The sequence below is a fragment of the Buteo buteo genome, chromosome 6, assembly GCF_964188355.1.
Source record: "Buteo buteo chromosome 6, bButBut1.hap1.1, whole genome shotgun sequence".
Lineage (NCBI taxonomy): Eukaryota > Metazoa > Chordata > Aves > Accipitriformes > Accipitridae > Buteo > Buteo buteo.
Window position 1 is genome coordinate 7,433,184 of NC_134176.1, and position 23,001 is coordinate 7,456,184.

Consider the following 23,001-nt stretch of genomic DNA (forward strand, 5'->3'; position numbering starts at 1 on the left):
ACTAACTCGGGAAGAAGACCCATAGCATTCCTATGGAAATCTTACTGCAGGAAAAATCTTTTTTTCCTTGAAAAGACGGAATGCACTTTTTATACAAAAAGTGAGGAATTTGCATTGATACAGCTTTAACCCTCCATCAAGAGCTATAGGAGAATTGTGTAAAACTGTACTCGTGGTAAAGTGTGTGTGTGTGGGCTAAGTTTGAGATGGCTTCTAGGGCACCTTGGACTTGCGTGTGCTCCACTGTGTGTTGGAATAGCACAGAGATGGTCTGGGAAGAGCCGGTTCTGCTTCTTCTGTGGTTTTTGCTCTTCCATGGTTCCAGCTGATACAACCTTTGTAGTACAAGAAGTTCTCAGGCACAGAGGGCATCACATTAGCCCATAGTAGATTTATGTGCCAAAAATTTAAGTCTTTGAAAACCTCTGTAGCACTTGTGTGGCAGATAATACAATGCTTCTATGTAGCTACATTAATGACGACTTACTAGAGTGCTTGCCCTACTGATGAGAGAGATCAATATGGTCCTTTGCTCGCTTCCCTTAAATCACATCAGCAACCTGTCAGATGTGATGCACTGCGCTTGACCAACTCAATAGAAATTATTAGCTTTATTTTGTTAGTAAAGAAATTTTTATTTGACCAAACCCTCTTAGCAGAATGTGAGAGTGCCTTTGGTGAGTAGACTATAGCTTTTTACTTCAGAACAGGTCCATGCCCAAATAAAAGTGACTGTTTTTCTTCTGTGATACGCCCTTCTTGCTGCTCAGGGACTTAAAAACTGAGAAGTGTAGGTCCATAGAGACCCTGACGTTGTTTCCCAGTTATGCATCCAGTGAGTGCTCCCAGTTCCTGGCTGCCATCTGAGAGAGCTGGAGTACTGGTCCAGTTGCTTTTAACAGTCAATTACGAGGAAATGCATTTCGATAGAGAAGTTTTTTCAACACCTGCATTACCCACCATACTGCTATGTATTCATTTAGGTTTTAACTGAAGAACTGAATTAAGCACATTGTTTGCGTTATCTTTCTCTCCTCTGCTGCCTTTAATTAGGAGGTTTATAGATTGATGTACAACAAACACAAACATTAAATTGGGGCTAATGAGAAATTAGTATGGACTTGAGTTATAGTGACCATAAAATGTGATGAGATCTGGCACTTGGATTAATGATTCCAAAGAGTGGCATAACAAGTTATCTGATGACATCACATTGTACGGTGTTGCATAAAGCACTAATATTTTATGTAGTCTTAAAAAAAGAAAAAAGCTGGGTTGTAACATTCAGTACATGTTTGTGCACAAATATGCATATACCTGTCTATGGCTTTAGGTTAAAGCAGTGGCCCACACTGTTTCTTACATTTCTTGTTATAGCAAGGAGTTTTCATATCTTAATAATATAAGAAATTAAGCAGTTCAAGAGCACAAAGCAGGAAAATAACCTTTAATTTTCTACAGGTGTTTATGATGATTGAAGACTAAAGGAGTTTATAATGAAATGGCAAATTGCAGGAAAGAAGTTAAATTTCAGTACAAAGATACACTGTATTTTAATATTCAAGGGGAGTGTATCACGTACTAATATAATAATCACTCACCTCTTCCCTTGCAGCTTTTTGACTTGATGTAGCCATGGAACTTCCCTTTAAAGCACAGTAATTTCTTTAAAACCTGTTTGATCTGTCAAGTAGGTGTAGAAGCTTGTGTCAGACACAAAGATAGCAGATTTGGCTCTGACAGATGATACAAATACAGTGAAGTTAATTGACTTTACCGGGCAGAAAATTCTTCCTCCCAGTTATGTCAAATGCCAGACAACTTTTCAGAGGTGGGAAGGGAAACATGCCTAAAGGACAATACCGACACAGTGCTTTTCTAGTAGGTGCTTTCTGTGCTTTATTTTTATTTTTACTTTTTTTTTTATTATTTAAGCTTTCAGGGATAAAATAATAAAATCAACTAGCTCAATTGCATCTTTGTTTTGGGATTCTCAGACCTCATAAATCCATTGCCCTTCTGTGGTCCTCTAGGATTTTCTGCCTGTTTTTGTGAAGATACAAACTTTCAGGAGACTCAATGAAGCAATGAAGTCCTGGATTTTTTATTTTTCTGCCAGTTTTAGCTGTTCTGCTTCTTTGACTTCATATTGGTATAATTTAAACCCTGTCAAAGTCAACAGGTTTCTGTCACGTTCTAAGTTTTTAGTATTTGGAAAGCAAAGGAGAAGACTGGGCTTTTTACTTTGTTCGTTAATCCTTGGTCAGGACTATAGCCTGTCTCGTATATGAAGCTCTGCAGTTTAGTGTTCCAGCACCACATGATTCTTTTACAGAAATTTCCTGTCAGTGGAGAAGGAGCCAGCAAGGCTGTCATGGTAGGGGTTATTGTTTTGAGGAATAAAACTCCATTTTCTCCACTCTGGCACCTCTTCCTTCCTCAGCTCAGTTTTTGGTTTTAGTTCATGGGTTTTTCCATGGCAACTTATGATAAGCATTATTGCCAAGAAATGATAAATAAAATAAATAATAGAAAGGGATTGATGTAGGCAACTTTTTATTCTCTATCACCTTCTGAGATTGTGATGCATGACAGAGCACAGTGGTGGGCAGTGCATGCACATGCATGTTTGTGCATGCACACATTTATACAAACAATTAGCACGCCCAACAGGGTCTCTGTACTACGTTTAAAAGGGTCTGTGTCTCTATGATATGTTAAAAGCTCATCTGTAGTGAGACTGGGTAATCAGACTGCATTCCCTCTCTCTGGTCAGTACTACAGGTAGTCATATGTTGCAGCAGAACAAAGATAAAACTGTTGCAGAAGTTAGTTTTTACAGGCTAGGAAGACCTGCCTGGCTGGCAAATGTTAGGTTTCTGTCCACTGGATAGGTTTCTTTCTCACTGGATGAGCCCTTTAAGTCATCAAGGCTGAGGATGGTTGCCATTAATTAAGGCTGCAAGGTGATCAGCATTTTGGGGGGAAAAAAGAACAAAAGAAATCACAACCCTGTCTTCAGGTTTTCTCACAGTGAAGGTAGAATCTGTTTCCAATGTCCTTTTGTAGTACAACTCTACTATATATAGCTGGCCTTTTTGTGTCCTATTGTTCAGTAACTCTTATGGCTTTTTCAAGAGTTTGTCAGTAAATCTGACAGTGTTTATATTTTATGTGGTTGGGTTTTTTGTTGTTTATTACTGGTTTTTGCTTTACATAAAGTTCCTAGGAACATATCATGGAAGTCCATAGTACTAGACATTGTACAGTGATTTAGAGGTGTGTGGAGGAATAGTCTGTGCCCCAAACTGCCTAAAAGTGGAGGATGCCGTCTTTAAAAGAAAAAAAATTAAATAACATGCAACAGTAACAAACTAGCTTCCTTTTATTTCTCCCGCACTTGACTCTCTTCTTGCTAAATGTGGCAATACTATCAAAACTTTTCATTCTTATGGCTTTTCCCTGTCAGTATAACTGTTCCAGACCTTTCAGTGGCAAAGAACTTCATTCCGTTTATGGAGTCCAACTTTTTACTCATCCTTGCATCTGGTTTTGTTGCCTTAAAACCCAGATATTTTCAGATTGACACAATATTGATCACAGTTGCATTTGGTTAAATTTGAGGTTAGTTTACATGAGTCAATGTTGAAATTTCATGTGACACTCTTTTGGACATCAGGCATTCATTATCTTTAAAATAATTTTTTGAGAAACTTTATTCAGCCACTAAATGTACTTTTATTAAAACAAGCCCTTAGTATGCATAATTTAGATTTGGAATCGTGGTAAGTTTGTTTTTTCACATTTCTTGGAATGTGCTTTCAGTTTAGCTAAACAACATTCTATTTAGGGCATAACTTTAAGAACAATTTTTGTAATTCTGGCAGCAAATGCTGTAACATTATAATTATGCCATAAGCATTCAATGTTTTTCCATCATAAGCTGGCTATAATCCCAGTTCTGGAATACAGCTTCCTTGTTGCTCTCATTTCTTCAAGTGATGGTGCAATTTTGTCCACAGAAATGATTTCTTAATAAAGTCCACTATTTGGGTTAGTTACATACTAGAGCAGTTCAAAAAGAAAAGTCCATTTGTCCCTCTGAAGTCATAAATGATTTTTGAACTTCTCTTAAAGGAAATTCACTTTTAAGAATTAGTTAAGCCAGCAGATACTGTTCAGAAACAGACTTGATTCTTGCATATATTAAAATACTGTGTTCATTTAACCATCTTAATTTAGGAATGGGAACTAGTTAAACCAATACAATATAGTGATATCACCATACCTGTTGTATTGTGGATTTCAAAGCAAAACAGGACCTAGTGGTATACCGCAGGGGTCAGTACTGGGACCAGTACTGCTTAGCCTCTTTATTACTGCCTGGCTGATGGGAAAGAGTGCACCCTCAGCAAGTTTGCAGGCGATACAAAGTTCAGAGGAGCAGCTTGTGCACCAGATGGTTGTGCTGCCCTTCAAAGGGACCTCGACAGGCTGGAGAAATGGTCTGATAGCAATCTTGTGAAGTTCAGCAAAGAGAAATGCGAAGTCCTGCACCTGGGGTTGAATAATGCCATGCACCAGTAAAGGCTGGGGACTGACCAGCTGGAAAGCAGCTTTGCACAGAAGGCTTTGAGCACGCCAAGTTGACCATGAGCCAGCAATGTGTCCTTGTGTGAAAGAAGGCCAACAGCCTCTTTGGGCTGCATTAGGCAGAGTGTTACCAGCAGGTCGAGGGAGGTGATCCTTGCCCTCTGCTCAGCACCGGTGAGACACACATCTGGAGTGCTGGGTCTGCTCCTGCGCTCCCCAGTGCAAGAAACATGGACGCACGGGAGTGAGTAAGGACTTGGGGTATCTGTTGTGTGAGGTGAGATTGAGGGAGCTGGAACTGCTTAATCTGGAGAAGGGAAGACTCAGAAAGATCTTGTCAATGTGTGTAAATACCCAATGGAGGGCGGGGAGTAAAGGGAAAAGAGCCATACTCTTCTCAGTGGTGCCCAGTGAGAGGACAGGAGGCAGTGGGCACAAATTGAAATACAGGGAATTCCATTAAAACAGGTTTACAGCGAGGGAGGTCAAACCCTGGAACGGGTTGTCCAGGGAGTTTGTGAAGTCTTCCTCCTTGGACATATTCAAAGCTTGACTGGACATGGCCCTGTGCAACCTGCTTGAGCTAACGCTGCTTTGGGCAGGGGGGGCTGGACTGAATGGTCTCCACATGTGCCTTCCAGCCTCAAGGGTTCTCTGCTTTATGGTGTTTGTGTCTGTCTGCTCTGACTCTGCATGACAAGGTGAGAAAATTTCATCAAATAATCTCAGCATCAAGGCATGTAAAATAACTCTAGATATAAAAAAAAGAGAGATTATTTCTTTCAAACTGAGGACTTCTAAACTAGAATCCACTAGGAAGTGTCTGTTTGTTAGCAGGCTACCTTCATCTTCTTAGTTACTTCTTGCAGAGGTCTCAGAGGTTCTCCGTGGGGGTAGTCCACCAGTTTCTAAAGTGGTGTCTTAGATGCTGAGGCTTGAGTCGCCATCAGGTGTGGGCTTGGTAACATGAAATCAGTGGAGTTGCATTAGTGTAAGGCATGATGAGTAATACAGTTGTGAGTCAACCTGAGGTTTCAAAGAGATGATCTAGTTTTAAGTTGGCTTTCTGTTCATGTATTGCCCTGTCAATTGCGTACTTTCACTACTGAGTTTAAACATTTCAGGAAGAAACAAGTACTGAAATGAAAAGCTACATCTGCTCAATAGGAGCAAATTGTCATGTTGTCCTGCTGGTCTCACTGGCGTGGTAAGGCTCCATTCGCTCCCTTTTCTGCTCCTGGAGAGGGATGGCTGGGGTGGAGGAAGCATTGGTCTGACCCAGTACAGCTTTCCTTATGTTAAACGCCTTTCTCTAGTTCTTTTTCAGGGTACGATACTGAACTTGGATAATGCCAACCAGGTAATTAATCCAATTGTCTGTAGGAAAGCGAATGGCATTTGCTTCCTTGCAGCAAAAAGCAATAGTGTTTGTTGTGCCTTTGATCTCTAGAAAGTGCTCTGATGTGGTGAGATCCTCTAGAGGAAGCTCTAACAGGTCTTTCCCTGAATTTTGTATTCAACTCGATGTAAAAGGAAGAAGGAAAAATGGACTTGAATATGTGCTTATTGTGATGATTCATTTCAGTCAACAATTAGCTTGTTATTCAAAGTTGCTGTACAGGACTTGGTATTGGAATGGGATATTGGCAAATGACTTTATTAGTTTTCACTGAAAATTAATATGTCTGTCAGCTTTTCACTATGGCGTGAGTTTTGCTTTCCAGATCAGTAAGATTGCTGGCTTCCCTTTCAAAACTAATTTTCTTTATCGGTATATTTGCTTCTGTGTCTTGATAACCCTTCCAGTTAGTGCTTCAGAAGATGTGGGAAGGGGAAGAATACTTGTTCCCCGAAGGTTGCTGTAAACCAGTGATTGCTCATATGATACTCAATGAATGAAATATTTCCATATGCCATAAAACTTTATCTCAAAGAAAGTCTTGAGAAGTTAAAATAATGGTAAATATTCTGTAGACTAACTCTTGCAAGGGCTAAATAGCCTGGCCTTGATCCAGGAAGGCACTTAACAATGTGCTTAACTTTAAGCGCATTGAATATTCTTACTGGCATGAGTGAAAAATCAATGAGACTACTCACATGCTTAAAATAAGACATGTGCTTAAGTGTCTTTCTGGAGCTCAGCCAGAGTGTTCAGCCTGCAAGATGGGCTGAATTCTAATTGTGGGCAAAAGCCAGTAGTGTTTCATTTTGCTTGTCTTGTGTGTTTCTGAAGAATTCATTGATATTGTCTGTGTTTATTTTAATTGGCCTCCATTTCCTATCTAAGCCCTACCAACTCCAAAGCTCGGGGAGTAAAATAGATGTGCAACTTAGGGTTGTCAAACAGCTTGTCAGGGATAGTACTTAGACTGTATATATTGCTATAGAGCAGGAACTGAACTTCAGAAAAGCTGGGAAAAGATGAGGTGAAACATGATTGTTTTCTTTGGTAGCCAAGGTTTTAATATAGAGAGAAAATGAAGAGGAGAGAAGAGAAGGGCTGGTGACACATCGCACCTTTTCAGTTAACATAGTTGCTTCTTAGGAAACATTAAAGAATGCAGACAGATGCATTAATAATCTGCTGGCAGTGGCTGTAGCCTTGGCAAGTAGGCTTTCCTACCTACTATTGATTTTTCTGACTCTCAGGCAGCAATTTGCAATGGGTAGCTTGATCCCTTACCCTCAAAACGGGCAGCGAGATGAGTTGTCACGGCCAAAATAATTTTTTACTTTCGAACCAATCCTTCCTGTTTCTTCAACAGCATCTTTTACTGCTTAGATGACAATTTCCACTGCTGACAACTGTGAATGATAAAATATACTATATTTAAACACAAAGAGCCTCCATGTCTAGAAGTGCAAAATAACCCACCACAACGCTACTGAGCTCTTTGTTGGCACCAGCCACACTTGTAGAACCCAACCCTCAAGCACTGTAAATCTGGGACATTACTGGATGGCAAGTGTAAAAGCAGTGGACCCACAGCGATCTAGAACAAACCTTTGCTGTCAGCTCTAACTTATTTGTCTAAGGAAATACTGTGTTGTTCTCCCCGCACCTCCTTTTGTTTTTCAACATGTAGACATTGGTTGTCTTCCACTCTTCCTCTCTGTGTTTACAGCTTCCTCCTTACATCTGACATTGCTGTTTGCTTTCTTTTCTATCCAGGTTGTTAGAGCCCACACAGCAAATTCTTCTTTGTATACTGCCTTTGAGTTGCGATTGCTGATATTTCTTCACCTGTCTTTTTTACTGGAAATTAAAATTTTTGTTTCCATCTGTATGTTGGATTTAGACTAGATGAGAGAGAAACTTAGAGTAGTTGAAAAGAGGTGGTCCAGAATAAAGGAAAATCAAGCATAAACACTTTTAAAGGGTTAAATACATAAAACGAGAAGAAACCAGTTGACACCATGGGATTCTATATGTAATTGCAAAAGTACCTCCTGAAAATGCATCTCCATGAAGGAGCAGCTGCCATTTTTAGGAGACCTCTTCCACAATGACTCTTGAGCAGTTTTGAATGAGTTTGCTTGTAGGTTGTTGATTTTTCTTTCAGCAGCAGAAGTGTGCTTGCTATAGCACTCCAAACTTGGTTTCAAGTATCTTTCAAGGTAATGAGCAGTGTATGTTTTTATTGTTGGCCATTTATTTCTTTAAACTGCAAATTCCTCTTTTACTTAAATAAAAGCTTAATAGAATCATCTGTCACATACAGAATTTCACGTGAATTGAATAAGAGGTGATTTAAGGTTCAAGTGTGGAAGGTGTATTCAGATTCAGTGATAGCCAACGATCTTTTAAACAGTGATGTGCACTAAAGATATCAGAGCCAGAATTAGAACTGGACAAGTGGATGGAAAATGGTATTTTATATATTTTATTTTGCTTTTATAGCTATTTTTGTTTCGCCCTTAGCTTTTCTAAAATCGGCAATCAAGCTTGAGTCTAGGTCAATGAGTCTATCTGCAGGTGTCTTCAATGTGACAGAGCCTTCTGCCACCTAGTGTTAATGTGAGTTCTCTCCTCAGCAGGGTATCCCAGATAATTTATTACACGTCATTATTAATTAATAATCCCCCCCAATTGCTAGGCACTCTCTGTGAACGTTTAAAAATGCAGTTTCTGCACCAGAGGGATTCAGAATCAATTCAATCAGTATGCACAACTTCTTTGGATATGTTTATTGAGGATGCAATTTACAAGGTGGGTCAAGTTGTTATACAAATAATCCATGGAGAATTTCGGTAATTATGAATGTCACTCCTCGGTAAAAACTCTGTTAGCACTTTTCTCCCCCAGGTGAAACTAAGGAATTCTGCCTAACTCAGCACACTTCTGCTTTGATATCTGTGCTGCTGCTGGTTCAGGAAATTGCACTAGACTGAAAGCAGCAGAGAATAAAAATTAATTCAACAAAAATTATATAAAATAAAGAACGATTCCATTTAGACACTTAACTCATTGTCTTTTTAGAAGAGTAAAATGAAAATCTCCCATCATCACTGCTTTTTTCCCCTCTAGAAATTCCACCAGGGCACAATAGAGAAGGACAATAAATCCAGAGAATTACACCCAGATTTCACAATAGAAATGTCAAACTGTTAAAATAGAAAAATAGGCTTAACACGATACTTTATGTTTAAGCCAAATAATAATAGCTTCTACCATATGTTGACAGATAGGAGGAAACTTCTTAGGACTGAAGGAGTGGGGGTTTTTCCTTCATTCCCCTATAAAAATATTTTCAAGGGAACAGAGCCTCCACCTCGGTGAGCTGTCTTTGACTGCTCTGTGATACAGAGTGGGGCTAAATGGTTCCTTTGCAGGTTGGTGTTTGAGAGCTCAGCCAAAAGGCTGCACATGACTTGGGCAGATGCTTCTAATTCTTAGCCCGGCCGTGGTCTTGAGGAGAAGCCCTCACTCCTTGCTCCTGCCCTCCTCTCTTTTCTCCCTCCCACCTCTTCCAGGCCTTCCTGAGGAGCAAACGCCAGCATGGCTGAAAGCTGTAAACTTGATCCTCAACATTAGACTGAAATGCTGACCTGATCAGCAGCAACCAGAACCTGAAGAAGCGGAGGGTCTAATGCATTAGAGCATTAGTCAGCTGTGATACCAGGCGGGCTGTTTTTTTCACCTTGTTTTGACCTGAACAGTCTCCTTTAAATAGTGTCATTCAAACTGCTGCAGTCTTTTTGCTTTCAACAATTATGCTTTTCAAATACTGCCTAGAGAAAATAACTTTGGGTTCTTAAAACTTGCTCTGTGCTCATAGTTATTCATTTGAGATAATTATTAGGTTTGGTGGCTTACTTATCTGATCAGTATCAGAGGTTAAAAACCCTCTAGGAATTCTTGTGCATCTTGAGCTATGTTGTTTGAGTTATATTAAACTGGAACTACCTAATGACATGAATTCATTCCTATGCTGTCAGAGTGGAGGATGCTGCGTCACAGTGAAAACATAATGGACCAGCTGACCGGGGGAGACAGTATTTACAGCTTTATCTTTGTTCAGATTATGTTTTTTTCCATCTGAAGTGATTTGGGGGCAAAGCCTGTGGCTGTGGTAAATGCATTTCTGGTGTTATTTTCCTGCTGTCATTCCTTCATGCTGGTAGGGGGGAGAAGGTGATGTTTCTTTCCCCTTAGGTCCCGCCTCATAGTTCTCACTGGGATCGGTGCCCTGCAGTGGCAATTTCAGAGCTGTGCAAAAGAGCAGGTAGGTAGAGGAGGCGTGGGGGCGAAGGAGGCTGTTGACCTCCATTAGTCTGCAGCCTGGCTGTGACCATGCCTGATGCCCAAGTCACCCAGGGGTTTTGTCCTCCCCTGCTGGGACTAAAACACAGTCCTTCAGTGTGAAAAAAAACTCTAAAAGTTTGCTGGCCAGTCCATTCTCCAGCCTTGGGCCCAAAGTCAAGGTCCTTATGAGAGCTCCTGGGGCAAAAATACCTCCTATACTCTGCAGTTGTGGTACAACCATGACTGTCCTTGTAGTCTGTTGCCGCAGAACTGTGCATCAAGCAAAATGTACTGAAAAATGGGGAAAAAAGTCTCTGTGCATCTCCATCCTCTTTCTGTAGGTGTTCCTGACTGAGCGCTCTGTTCAGAAAGGGCTCAGTTTGCTTCACAGCTGCATAATTTACATGGAAGCTGGTCCAGGAGGAATCTCTTTCATGTAGCTCGCTCAAAGCCCCAGTTCATCAATATGGATTGCTTGCTGTGCACTGGGGGATTCATGGTACACGGTGGGGTGTGCGGAAGTCAGAGAAAAAGGGGGAGAGTGAGGAACAGTAGGGATTTTTTATCCTAAAAGAAGAATTTTTGTGTCCAGAAGAACTGTCTTTCAGAATAAAAGTTGTGTTCCCTCTTTTTTGCCTACGGAAGAGATGCTTTATTCCGAGGGTGGAACCCAGGTAAACGTTCCCCTAGCCATGGGGAAAGACACAGGGATGTCTTTAAGACTAAACTTACCCTTTCCCTAAAAAAGAAGATAAGCCTATGAAAACAATCCTGACTCAGGTAGTAAGTTAGAAAACAATGGTTAACTTCCTCAGAGTAATAATAATTATTTAAACATACCCACGTTCTTCTGGTAACCTTTGTCCTAAACGTAGCGTGCTGGAGGAAGAGTGGAGTTGGAGGGCAGGGGGCAAGATGAACGATTTGAAGATCAACCCATGCCAAAACATTTCCACAACACATTAAAAAGATTGCTACTTTGTAATTACAGAAATGATGTCTTAATGGTCTTTTTAGCCATTGAAAAGAAAAAAATATGAGATCATAGCTGAGAAAAGGCCCTTGTGTTCAGTGACATTCTTCTCAGGGTCAAGTACAAGTGGAGCCTGATTTAGTCATAGACTAAATGTAGCTGCAGTTCTGCAGTCCTCCAAAGTGTAATCTATACTAGTCATGCAGAGCTGGATTCCAGCTAGGACTGCAGTGTCCTTGCTACGCAGCGAGGCTGCTCAAGGGTGTTAAAATGCTTACTTGCAGTTGTTTGAGCAGTTTCTGCGATGGCTGATTGATTTACTGTATCTGGAAGTTCAGACCTGGAAACCTGAGCGAGGGAGAAATGCCTCCACCACGGTGGCGAGGCTGGATGTTGAGAGGACAGACAGCTGGTGGGTGACCTCAGGAAGATGACAAATGGGGGACCAGGTGCCCCCACTCGTCCGAAAGCACTCCCGACCCCTCTGCTCGCGGAGGCGCGCGTTACGGAAGTCACTCGCGCTGAAGGAAGGCTTCCTGTGAGCAAGGTTTCTAGAAATAAACATTAACCTTTTGTTACCGGCTAAGTATGTGGGGGATAATGAATTCAAGCAGCTATTTGGGAAAGAGTTTAAGCAGAAACCATTTCAGTTTGAAGGAAAAAAGAGAATTCATCCAAATGGTAGTGGTTGCGCATATTTTGGAGACGGCGTCTGGAACGCCGGCAAGGAATGTGCGGTGCTGAGATGTGTGGTGAGCAACAAGAAGCAAACTGTTTACACAGCATAATCGGTGATGGTTCTTGACTGACACGTATGGAGCCATTAAAACAACTAAATATATTGCTGGGAGGAAAGTGGGATGTGAGGAAGCCCCCCAGCAACTGGAGAAAGAAAAGTCAGCATAGAACTTGTATAAAATATCCTTTTTAGAGTTGAAACACATGAATAAAAAGAAATTGGGTAGCCTTTAGTATTCCTTTGCAAGCAAAGGATTAATATGTTTGCAGGTTCTGCTTTCCGCTTCCCGTTTTTATTTTAAAACAGGCAGTCACTTGCTAACATGAGGAGAACTTTCAGATAATCCTTGTCTTGAATCTGCCCTGTAACAGCACAGAAATCTATAAACCATGTTGACTTACACCAGCTGAGAATATGCTTCCTTTTTCTGAAGTTTGACTATTGGGCATTATGGTGTACTCTGGCAGCTTCAGGGTGGTGGTCTTTTTTTTTTTTTTTTAACTACTCCCCCCCCCCCCCCCCCAACAAAACAGTGTGACCTCTGTCATTGCTTTTACTTTCGAAAGTGCATTCAAGATCTCCTGCATTAGCTCAGACCACTGAATCTACAGCAAAAAGACAGGAATGGCTGCTCTCTTGCACACTGGTATTTACATTTTCTAAGGTTGAAACTGTTATACCTTATCTGAAGTGATGCTGCCTAGTCAAATGTTAAGAGAACCTGATTAAATGTAGCGTTTGATTATTATCAGAGTAAATATGTAGACAGCCATTGTGAATTCTGGGCTCCCATGAGGTACAAAATGTGTTTATTAGGTATGCACTGGATTTACACACCTGAATTCTTGTTGAATGTAAATCTCTAGTTTTGCATAATTCCTCAGTGAAAAAAAGAGGTTTATTTAACTTGTTAACATTTTCAACATATTGTCTACAGGTGTAATTGGATTTGCAGTTCCTTCAAAGATGGGTATAGTTCAGCTAGCACCATTTAAGGGGTTTATGTCCCATTTCAGAGTGCTCTAAGTTGTGTATGACTTTAAGTCTTGTACTACAGTGCTTTGAGTGGATAGTCTTTAAGTCTGTAGTCCACAGTACTTTGAGTCTCTAGTCTTTCTCTGCATGAAATAATTGTATCAAGGCTGGTGCCTTCCTGGGTAGGACCCTGCAGCGGGACTGGAGTTGTCTAAAAATTAATTGTTACGGCAGTACCTGTAGAAACCTGTACGCGCAGTCTGCAAGTGCCAGGACTGTCATTCAGCCTGTGGCATAAAAAAATGTAGAAAATGCATATTAGGCTAGAGTAATACAAAGCTTCCTTTATTCTATAAAACCCTTTTCACCATAGTTTCCTGTCTTTACACTTTAAAACATCCACTTCTTTTAAAATTATATCAGACAGTTTCTGTGGGGCAGAAGGCATTTTTCCTTGTTCTTTGATCTTCATTTCTCCATGCTTTTTCATCTTACCTTTAGGCAATAGCATTGGCTTCTCAGTTACTCCAAAGGCAAATGTTTATCTGTGTGTTAATAAACATGGGTACCTGGTTCTGATCTTGCATCTATTTTAAAACTAGAGCAGCAGCAGAATTGCAGTGCTAGGAAAATGCTGGGGAACCAGGTGCTCTCTAAAACTTATTGCCCTTTAAACTTTTTTTTACTCCTAGGAGAGTTGGGATTTTTATGACTTGTTCACTTAGAAGCACTGAAGATGTATTTTGAGATAGCTGTCACAAGAAAATTTTCCTCTTCCAGTACCATTTAATATCTTCACCAGTGACACAGACAGTGGGATTGAGTGCACCCTCAGCAAGTTTGTATATGACACCAAGCTGAGTGATGTGGTCAACACACCTGAGGGACAGGATGCCATCCAGAGGGACCTGGACAAGCTTGAAAAGTGAGCCCCTATGAACCTCACAAGGTTCAACAAGGCCAAGTGCAAGGTCCTGCACCTGAGTCGGGGCAAGCCCCAGTATCATTACAGGCTGGGGAATGAAGGGATTGAGAGCAACCCTGCAGAGAAGGACTTGGGGGCACTGGTGGATGAAAAGCTGGACATGACCCAGCAATGTGTACTTGCAGTCCAGAAAGCCAACCGTATCGTGGGCTGCATCAAAAGCAGCATGACCAACAGGTCAAGGGAGGTGATTCTGCCCGTCCGCTCTGCTCTGGTGAGACCCCACCTGCAGTACTGCGTCAGCTCTGGGGTCCTCAGCACAGGAAAGACATGGACCTGTTGGAGCAGGTCCAAAGGAGGGTCACAAAAATGGTCAGAGGGATGGAACACTTCTCCTATAAGGACAGGCTGAGAGAGTTGGGGTTGTTCAGCTTGGAGAAGAGAAGGCTCCAGGGAGACCTTATTGCAGCCTTTTAAGTGCTGAAAGGGGGCTTATAAGAAAGATGGGGACAGACTTTTTAGCAGGGTCTGTTGTGATAGGACAAGGGGTAATGGCTTTAAACTAAAAGAGGGTAGATTTAGACTATATACGAGGAAGAAATCTTTTACAATGAGGGTGGTGAAACACTAGCACAGGTTGCCTAGAGAGGTGGTGGAGGCCCCATCACTGAAAACATTCAAGGTCAGGTTGGACGGGGCTCTGAGCAACCTGATCTAGTTGAAGATGTCCCTGGTCATTGCAGGGGGGTTGGACTAGATGACCTTCAAAGGTCCCTTCAAACCCAAACTATTCCATGATTCTGTTCCCCAATGTATTAGCTTTTCAGTGGAAATATTTGGTCTCTGGAGTCTGGATTTCATCACAAAAAGAGGAAGTTTTCAGGGAAAGTAGTATGGGAAAATTTGATTCTGTTCCCTTCCCCCACCAAGGATGGCTTCTTTGCCTTTGTGTCTTTGCATTTCAAGATTTTTCCATCGCGAGTTTCACAGCTGTACTCACCAATGTCATAGGTAATTTCTAATAAAATCACTGATATAGGTAGTTAGATATATCTTACAGTTTATGTGTGTGTTTCACCATTAAAAGAGGAAACAGTTTATGAGAAACATCAAATAAAAGTTCCTTAGTTTTTATATTAAACACTCCGGAGATTCTTTTATTGTCACTGCAGTAGCTGAATGGTAAGGAGTGAAGCCGCTGCTTTCAGAGCGGGAGCACTGAGCCCTGAGATGCCGCTGGGTTGCTGCTGGCAGCTCGGCATGTGTGGCTGTGGGCTGCCAGGAGCTGAAACGTTTGCCCTCTGACGTAAGGGAAAAGAGGAATGGGGGAAAAGAGGGAGGAATAACTCATCACTGTTTTCTACCTTGGGAGTCAGAACTGGCCTTATCAGAGACAGCTGTTTCATGGCTAATGGGTAATATTACTTTTCTAGGCTTTTTTCCCCCCGTCCTTTAGTGTCCGTTAGCAGACCTCTGTGCTGTTCCATCTTAGCTAAGGCATGTTGTGGCAGACCTGTTTTATTTTAATTTTAAAGAACTTTGTTTCACTATATGCAGTTGATGTGTACTCCTGCCCAGCCACACTCTGACAGCATTGAAACAAATTGCTATTTAGAAAAAGCAGTTAGAAGAGGCTAAAAAGAATCACTGGAGGTCCTAGATTTCTTTTATTGATTTGGTGGGTTGGGGTTTTCTTGGCTTTTCTACTGGGAAAGTTATTTCTGGTAGAAGAGAGTTCTTCACTTAAAAGACCTAAAACTGGGCAATAAAAGTCCTAGGAGCCATGAACTCAACCTCCCAATTAAGGAGCTTTTTCTTAAATCTTCACTGTAATAAATAGACACCCATTAGAGTCAGTGGGCATCTGATTTTGAAGAATTTATTGCAAGATGAAGACTTTAACTCTTCCTTATCGGAAAGTTGTTTGAAGTTTCCCTCTGAAGTAAAAGGTGGTGGTGGTGGAATACTCAAACATCCTCCGAGTATAAATATGTTTATTTCCAAGCAATTCAAGCGAGCCCCTGGGAATGTCATCAAAGGTAAAGCCAGTTGGAACCAGAGGCTTTGCTCGTAATGCCAACTGTGCATTCAGCAGTCAATTCTGGCAGCTTCAGCCCCTGAATAGAATCACTACTGTGTCCCCTGTATTGGAGGCATAGGTGGTGGTTTTACAAGCATGCCATAAGTTTCTACACCTGATCACACGCTGGTTTGAATGAGGGGAACTCTGGGCACAGCTCTGCAAGTTGTGACGAGTAAGTGACAATTCTGTGGCAGTTCCTTGGGGTGTGGGTATGTGAAATGGGCTGAACAAGTTTGTGGCATGGAAAAGGCTGGGGTCTGGCACTTGTCTGACACCTTGGTGAGCAATTTCTGCTAAGCCCTCAGAAAACTACCATAGCTAAACACTAATAATAAAATAAACTTGCTTACTAAGCTGAATCTGAACTGGTGGAAATGCTGCCTGCAAGTGGGATTGTAGGGGTTTCAAGGGTAGTGTTTATGGTAGGCTCTCTTGTCTTCAGAGTGATTCTTCTGTAGCCAAAACTGTATTGCGGTATTTCGATTGACTTTTCCTTGTACCCCTTGCACTATGGTCTTGTCCTGCTGCAAGACTAACAGGTGACATAATTGGGTTAAAAATATGTTCTTTTTCTGCCTGCCTTGGGATCTGTTGTATTGAGACCTCCTCAGGCTTAGCAGTTTTTTGACATTCACACTGATTGCTGCAACTGTATACACAAAGGCTTTAAAAAAAAACCCAACCCCAAAACCACCACCACCAAAACAACAGCCAACCCCCCTCAGCTATTGCAGTGGGTAGCTGCCTGCCCATTTGCTGGTGCTTGCAGCAAACTCCACACCGTGGTAATTTGTTGTCCATTTTATTGACTTCCTGGTCACATTAAAGGAATTAAAAATGTTAACACTGTATTTATCAACCAAATGACATCTTGGTTGCTTGAGGCAGCCATGGACCTATTCCTTTCCAGGAACAATTTCCCCCCTTCAGCTACTAAATAGATTTCTCCCATTTAGTCTTTGTTGTCCTGGAAGGTGAAGGAGAAGAGCGGCTGATGGTAGGTGCCTTGCTACCGTCAGGTCTGGAAGCGTAACTGCGGGCATGGTGCACGGCGTGCAGGAGGTAGAGAGTTGGGCTCGTGAGGAGCCTTTGCTGCGTTCATCGTTCTGTTAAAGTTGTATTATGTGTAGGAACAGGCTGTGCTGGCTGGTGTTCAGCAGGAATTTCTGACACCAATAATAGCTGGTTTGTTAAGATCTGAATGTGATGATAGTGCCCAAAGAGTGTCTGCTAAAATAGATGAAAGACTGCTTTTTGACTTTTGAGGACCTGGGATCAGGCTTGTAACTAGTCTGTGGAGGGATGAATTGTTATTCTGGACGACTTCTTTGATTACCAGTTTTCTGTGTGTTGCGTTTTTGTCCCAACTTAGACGTTACAATCTCTGAGAAGGGGAAAGCCACACCATATCTGAATAACACCTAGTGAAGACCTGTTCTCAAATGAATTTCCCAGGACTATTTAATGAAGAACAGCAATGAACTCAGCTCATTTTTTTAAGCAAATTCTGCTTTGGCTGCATGGACCGACTGTGTGGTAGAACTAGTTCAAACAAAAAACACAGTTGCTTGGAGGAGCTGTTTTTACCTGCTCAGGGGCTATAGAGTAACCCAGGCCACACATTCCTCAATGGAAAACAGGCCAGAGAAAATCCAGTTCCTTATGTGCCTCTCTCATCTGATAAGACCCAGTCTCTGCAAGGATACTCTGAGTAATGCATCGATAGCTCTTCTTAGAGACTTGGTAAATCTAATGAAAATACTGCCTCCAGAAGGGTTCAGGAATGCAGCGTATACTACTGCGTTACTAATGCTTTACACAATTTTCCAGACTGGCGTATTCTGCTTGCTTTCATGCAATCGCTATTTTTTACTTAAATGATGAATCAGGAAAATTTCCCAGATCTCAAGTCTGCCCCATTACTTTCTGTCTTGGATACTGCAGATAATCAGATGAGCAGTAAATCTATTCTGTGGAATAGAATTACATTATCTTTTTTTTTTCTTCTCTGTCAAACTACTTGTGAATAATTTTGCTTTTCTTTACCCCTATAAAATACCTAATAGATCAAAAAAAATGAAATCTGTATGCCAAATACACAGTACTGCACATGTACCTCCAATGATGCATCTGCAGAAGCACCAGTGGGAGTGTATTTATTTTGGGTAGATGGGGGAAGACTGTGTGAAATAATCCCAAGCACTGATACTTCCAGTTGAATGGGTGAAGTACTGTGAGGGTTTTTTGGCTTGTTGGTTGGATGTTTTGGGTTTGGGTTTTTGTTGTTGTTGTTGGTTGGTTGGTTTTTTTAGCCTGGTTTGATTGTGCTGTTTCTCCATCCTTTCTGATTGTTTCTGAAGTCTTTCCTGAATTTCTCTGAAATGAGACTGCCCTGTCGAGCAGTGAGGGGACGTTTGCCGGTGGTTTCAGGTGTTACTGTCTGACGAGCTGGTGTTGGGTGTCCGCTGGCTCTCAGAAACGGCAATGCCGAGCGGTGCTGAGACTGCCCGGGCAGCGGGTGGAAAGGCACGGGGGATCGTGCCCACTGCCACGCTGAGCATCACTGCGTAGTTCTCCAGTGGTCCCAGTCGTTCCTGATGAAGTGATAGTGACACAGCCTTCGGAAAAGAGAAAACATGAAGGAAACCCACCCCCAGGAATGACCAGCTTGATTCTGAGCGTCTGCACCAAGTGTGAATTACACATCTTTCCTGGAAAACAGGAGGCTTTTTTTTTTTTTTTTTTTTCCCCCCCCTCTCACATGGTGATGAGAAACTAAAGGTCAGGAATGAGCCCCCTGAAGGCTCATGAAGAACAAAATACGATGTGTTTTAACTGACGTGAAAGGTTAATGGGGAAGATCAACATCCAATGGCTGCAGCGAAGGAAAGGGGACTTGTTTGGGCAGAGCCTGAAGCGGAGCGTAGGCATTACGGTGAATGGGAAGTGTGAAACCGTGGGGCAGAGAACACACAGCCCTTTGGCCTCGCTCAAAAATAATAGCACAGGCTTTTTTTAACTTCAGAGTTTAGTCTGCCCTCAGTAAAAACAAGTTACATTAAAAAACTGTGCACCAGAAAAAGCAAACCTCTTTTTCCTGGTTTCTGCTTATAAGATTTACAGGTACTTAAAATAAACCTATGAAAAACAGACCTAGTGTGCTGGAATTTGCTAACTAGTGAGAGCAATTACCTCCAGGTCCCCAGACCTAACGGAGCTTGACTTTTTGGAAATAAAACTTGGCAAGCACTTCTTCCTGCTGCTGTTGTAAAGGTGTACATGAAAAGATGTGCTGACCTCTGCCAGAAACCCCAGGAATCCAGTTCAGAGAGATTCTCCTGCGAAGGGTACGGCCGGATTCAGGCAGCACAGATGGGGTTTGGTGTGGAAAAGCCAGCGAAACGTTCACTTCTCATTGTGTGGCTTCAGCATGGCAGATTCTTTGCAATTGCCTGGTATACCACAGTAATTAAATGGGTCAAGAGCAGTAAGTTTAGATACTTAACAGGAAAATAAAGACCTCACTTGACCAGCCGGAACGTGTCGTGCTTGTTTCACAGGAGTAAGGAGAATTAACGGAGGTTGCCGTAGTAAAAGTTGATCTGAGCCTTTTTGGCAATGATTTTGTATTGCTTCAGCTATCATATACCAATTAACTATAAATACTGTAATAGCTGTAAATCAGGCTCTCTTATGAAACTTATGCCCCAATTTCAGATGACCTAAAAAAAGGGAAACAATAGACTGCCTCTCTCCTTTTAGTGATACATAAGTAACAAAAGATAAGTAATGAAAAACACACAACCAACCTTTGTTAATGTAGAAATGTAAAGTAATCCCGTTTTCTCTGGACTGTTCCATGCATGAGTGGAAAATGAAGTTTGTGCAATAAGATAAACATGATGGAAGTGAAATCCGAGATGGGAATTGATTTTTGTAAGACTCTCGGGTTCGGAGGGTGGAGGTAGTTTCACACTGGCATTTTGAAGGAAATTTGTTGTTGTCAGTATCCCTTCATCATTCTTGGCTGGAGGAAGGAGCTCCTGTTTCCCACAGCAGTTGTAAAAGGCCTTTGGGAAGGATGAGATTTTCCTTCTAAAATATTAAGGAACAAGTAACAAGAATGTTTTTAAAAAAAAAAAATCTATTAAATGCATTCTCCCACAAAACAGGAGTTCTCTACAGAGACGGGACCAGGTTTGCTGCTGTGTTTGTAGATTTGCTTTGGACTAAACTCTATTGAAAGGGTTTGTGCCCTAACGTCTGTGCCTGTGCTGGTGAGAACCAGTGTCCAGCAGTGAGGACCGAACTCTGTCGCAAGTTGGTACAAAGCGGCAGAGCTCACCTGAACTCGGCCACAGGAGGCAAATTCAGTCTTTTAACTTTAGCATCTCACCAACAATCACTCAGAAATGTTGCTTATTTCTGTGCATTGTGGTTACTAGGTGCAAGAAATACAGTTTTAAAACTGTAATTAATCATTTCTAAGTAACCTCTTTTTCTATGCATTTATGGCATCAATGGGTATGACTGTTTATTATGTCTTACCTATAAAATCTGACCTGTTTTATATACTCTTTATGGAAACAGTGTACAGTCATAAATTAAAAGATGCAACTGTTTTGGATATTTTACTGGTGGTCCTGTATTTTCCTGCCAAAAGTGCAGCTGTTTTAGGTTTCTCGGGATAACGTTATAAAAGGCTGTATGCGTTTTGCAAGTTTATGCTTGAATTGCCAAGCCAGAGGTGGAATGACTCAACCTTCCCAGGAGCAACATGTACCAAGCGATGAATCAAAACAGCTAGCTGAAGCTCAGTGGCTTACATGGCCACTGTGAAAAGCAGTTCTCATTTACGGTGTTTTATCTGGTGTTCAGAATTTGAGATGGTCATTGTGCTGATCGTGCTAGGCTACAGCCTATGTCTGTGTCTTTGTATTTGATGGGGTTTTGGTGCAAAACTAGCTGAGAATCTGGTCTTGTATGTCTTGTGTGGGGTGCAAAAATAGGGTTACAGCATTGAATGAAACCATTCAAGCCCCCCTGAGCAGACACCTTTAATGGGAGCTTTCGGCGTGCACGGCTGGGTCTGAGCCCTCAGAAGGAGCTAAGGGGAGCCAAAAGCTTGCGGCAGTGCCAGTGTAGGTAGCGTGTTTCAATGTCAACTGATCGGTCTGGCTGGTTTGGTGTAAAATTAGATGGCTCTGCAAATGGGTGACAATGCTTAATTAATGGGGAAGTTTAGAGGCTTCTTTACCCAAAAGGTTGGTGATCGCCTCCTACAGATCTAATTCCCTGGTGTCAGTAGACTTACACCAGATACAGATAGGTCCGAGAGCAGAGTTCAGCCCTGTTGTCATCAGAGCAACCGGCACAGTCGGCTCTTGGGAGCGCCCAGCGTTAACTGGACAGAGCTGAAACCCTCTGATTCCCGCGGGAGCGCAGGAAAGATGTGTTGTCATCATCATCGTCTTAGAAGGACCTACATTTTCCTGGGAGGAAAATGTAACCCTCCTCCCAGAGCAAGCACAGAAAATAACAAACCAGGGAGTGTACTTCACCCTGTGCAACCTATTGCAAAGAGCTTGGGTTTTTCAGTGCGCTGGCTGGGCAGCTTGTCTGAAGGTGCGTGAGCATCATCATTGCTTTAACTAATGGAAGTTTTATACCGATGTGTTTGTAGGCGGCTAACAGTAGGCAGTTTGTGTCTCCTTGCTTCCTCCCAAAAAGCAGCCTCAATCTCACTGTACGGTGAACTACGCAGGTGTTTCATGTGTTTATTTCTGTTCTAAAAGCTTCTCTTTGTTTTAGATATCTCAACCATGTACGAGCCGCCTCTCCACAGGATCTCGCTGGGGGCTACACTTCTTCTCTTGCTTGTTACCGAGCCTTACAGGATGCTTTCAGTGGTCTTTTCTGGCACCCCAGTTAGCCAGTGTGCATCAGCCTGTGATCAAGGGACACCAAACGGAGTGAGAAACAAATCAAGCCGGCAAAGGTTGGGTAAAATTGCTGCCATCTGCACAACGGCTAAGCTGCAGTCACTTTTCTGTGTAAAACCAGCTGTGTTTAAGTGTTAAAGGGGAAAAAAAAAAAAAAAGTCTGCACGAGAGCTTTGTAAAATGGTAGATACATTTTTGTGGAGGGGGAAACTCGTTAGTCATGTGGCACTTTGCTGAGGGAGGCTGAAGCAATAAGCCACATCTAATGGAAGATGTGAATAACTCAGCTGTGTATGTTTGAGGTTTAAAGAAATACACTTGTAAATTTTTTTTAAATAAAGCCAGACTTTTTTATTAAAGTTTGTGGTTTTACTCTTATTGCAGGGTTTTATTTGCACAAGCATTTAAATGCCATTTTGATTATAACATTTAGTGTCAATATTCAAGCCTACATTTTCTTCCCATAAAACTAGTTTCCCCAGTTCAGACAAGTGGGTTTTTCCTCCTGCCAGCTGGATGAGATGAGAAACCCTGGAACTATGCTGACACAAGTCTTGTGCAGGATCTGTCCTGATGTTCTTACCTTTGTCTGGAAAAGAAATCATTAGCTCAAAGTCTTTCAACTGAGTTCCTCTAGAAGCAATCTAAGAAGCCTTGATACAAGGCTAGGTCATTAAAGTGGTCAAAACTGGTTTTGGTTTTTTCCTGTTTAGCTCCATTGGCAACTTTTCTGTCACACGTTCAGGAGCTTCTTTTGGCAGGAACGTCCCTTTGTCTGGCTTTTGGGATGACCCTGGCCACTTGATCTGCTGCTTTGACATATTCCTTCCCCTCTCCTTGTAGTGGAACGTAGACTAATCACAGCAGAGATGGGCTTTCTGTGGCGGGATGTGTGTATATGTGGCCATGACTGTGTATAAACTGCAGGAGACTGGAAACTGCTCAGGACAGCGAGCACCTCTAGAGCAAAGCCTGGACCGCATTTTATGGGTCATCCGTTAGCAGTTGTTGAATACTGCTCTGAG

General features: G+C 41.9%; 1 protein-coding gene across 2 annotated transcripts in view; it reads left to right on the top strand.

The window, feature by feature from the left end:
* The window catches only part of MNAT1 (MNAT1 component of CDK activating kinase), a 127,184-nt gene extending 104,849 nt beyond the window's left edge, over positions 1 to 22,335 (top strand). For both annotated transcript variants that reach the window (XM_075029618.1, XM_075029617.1), the window contains one exon: positions 21,846 to 22,335. In XM_075029618.1, coding sequence (XP_074885719.1) covers positions 21,846 to 21,966 — 121 coding nt within the window. In that variant the 3' untranslated portion in view covers positions 21,967 to 22,335. The remainder of the gene's footprint in view (positions 1 to 21,845) is intronic.
* Positions 22,336 to 23,001: the final 666 nt, after the last annotated feature.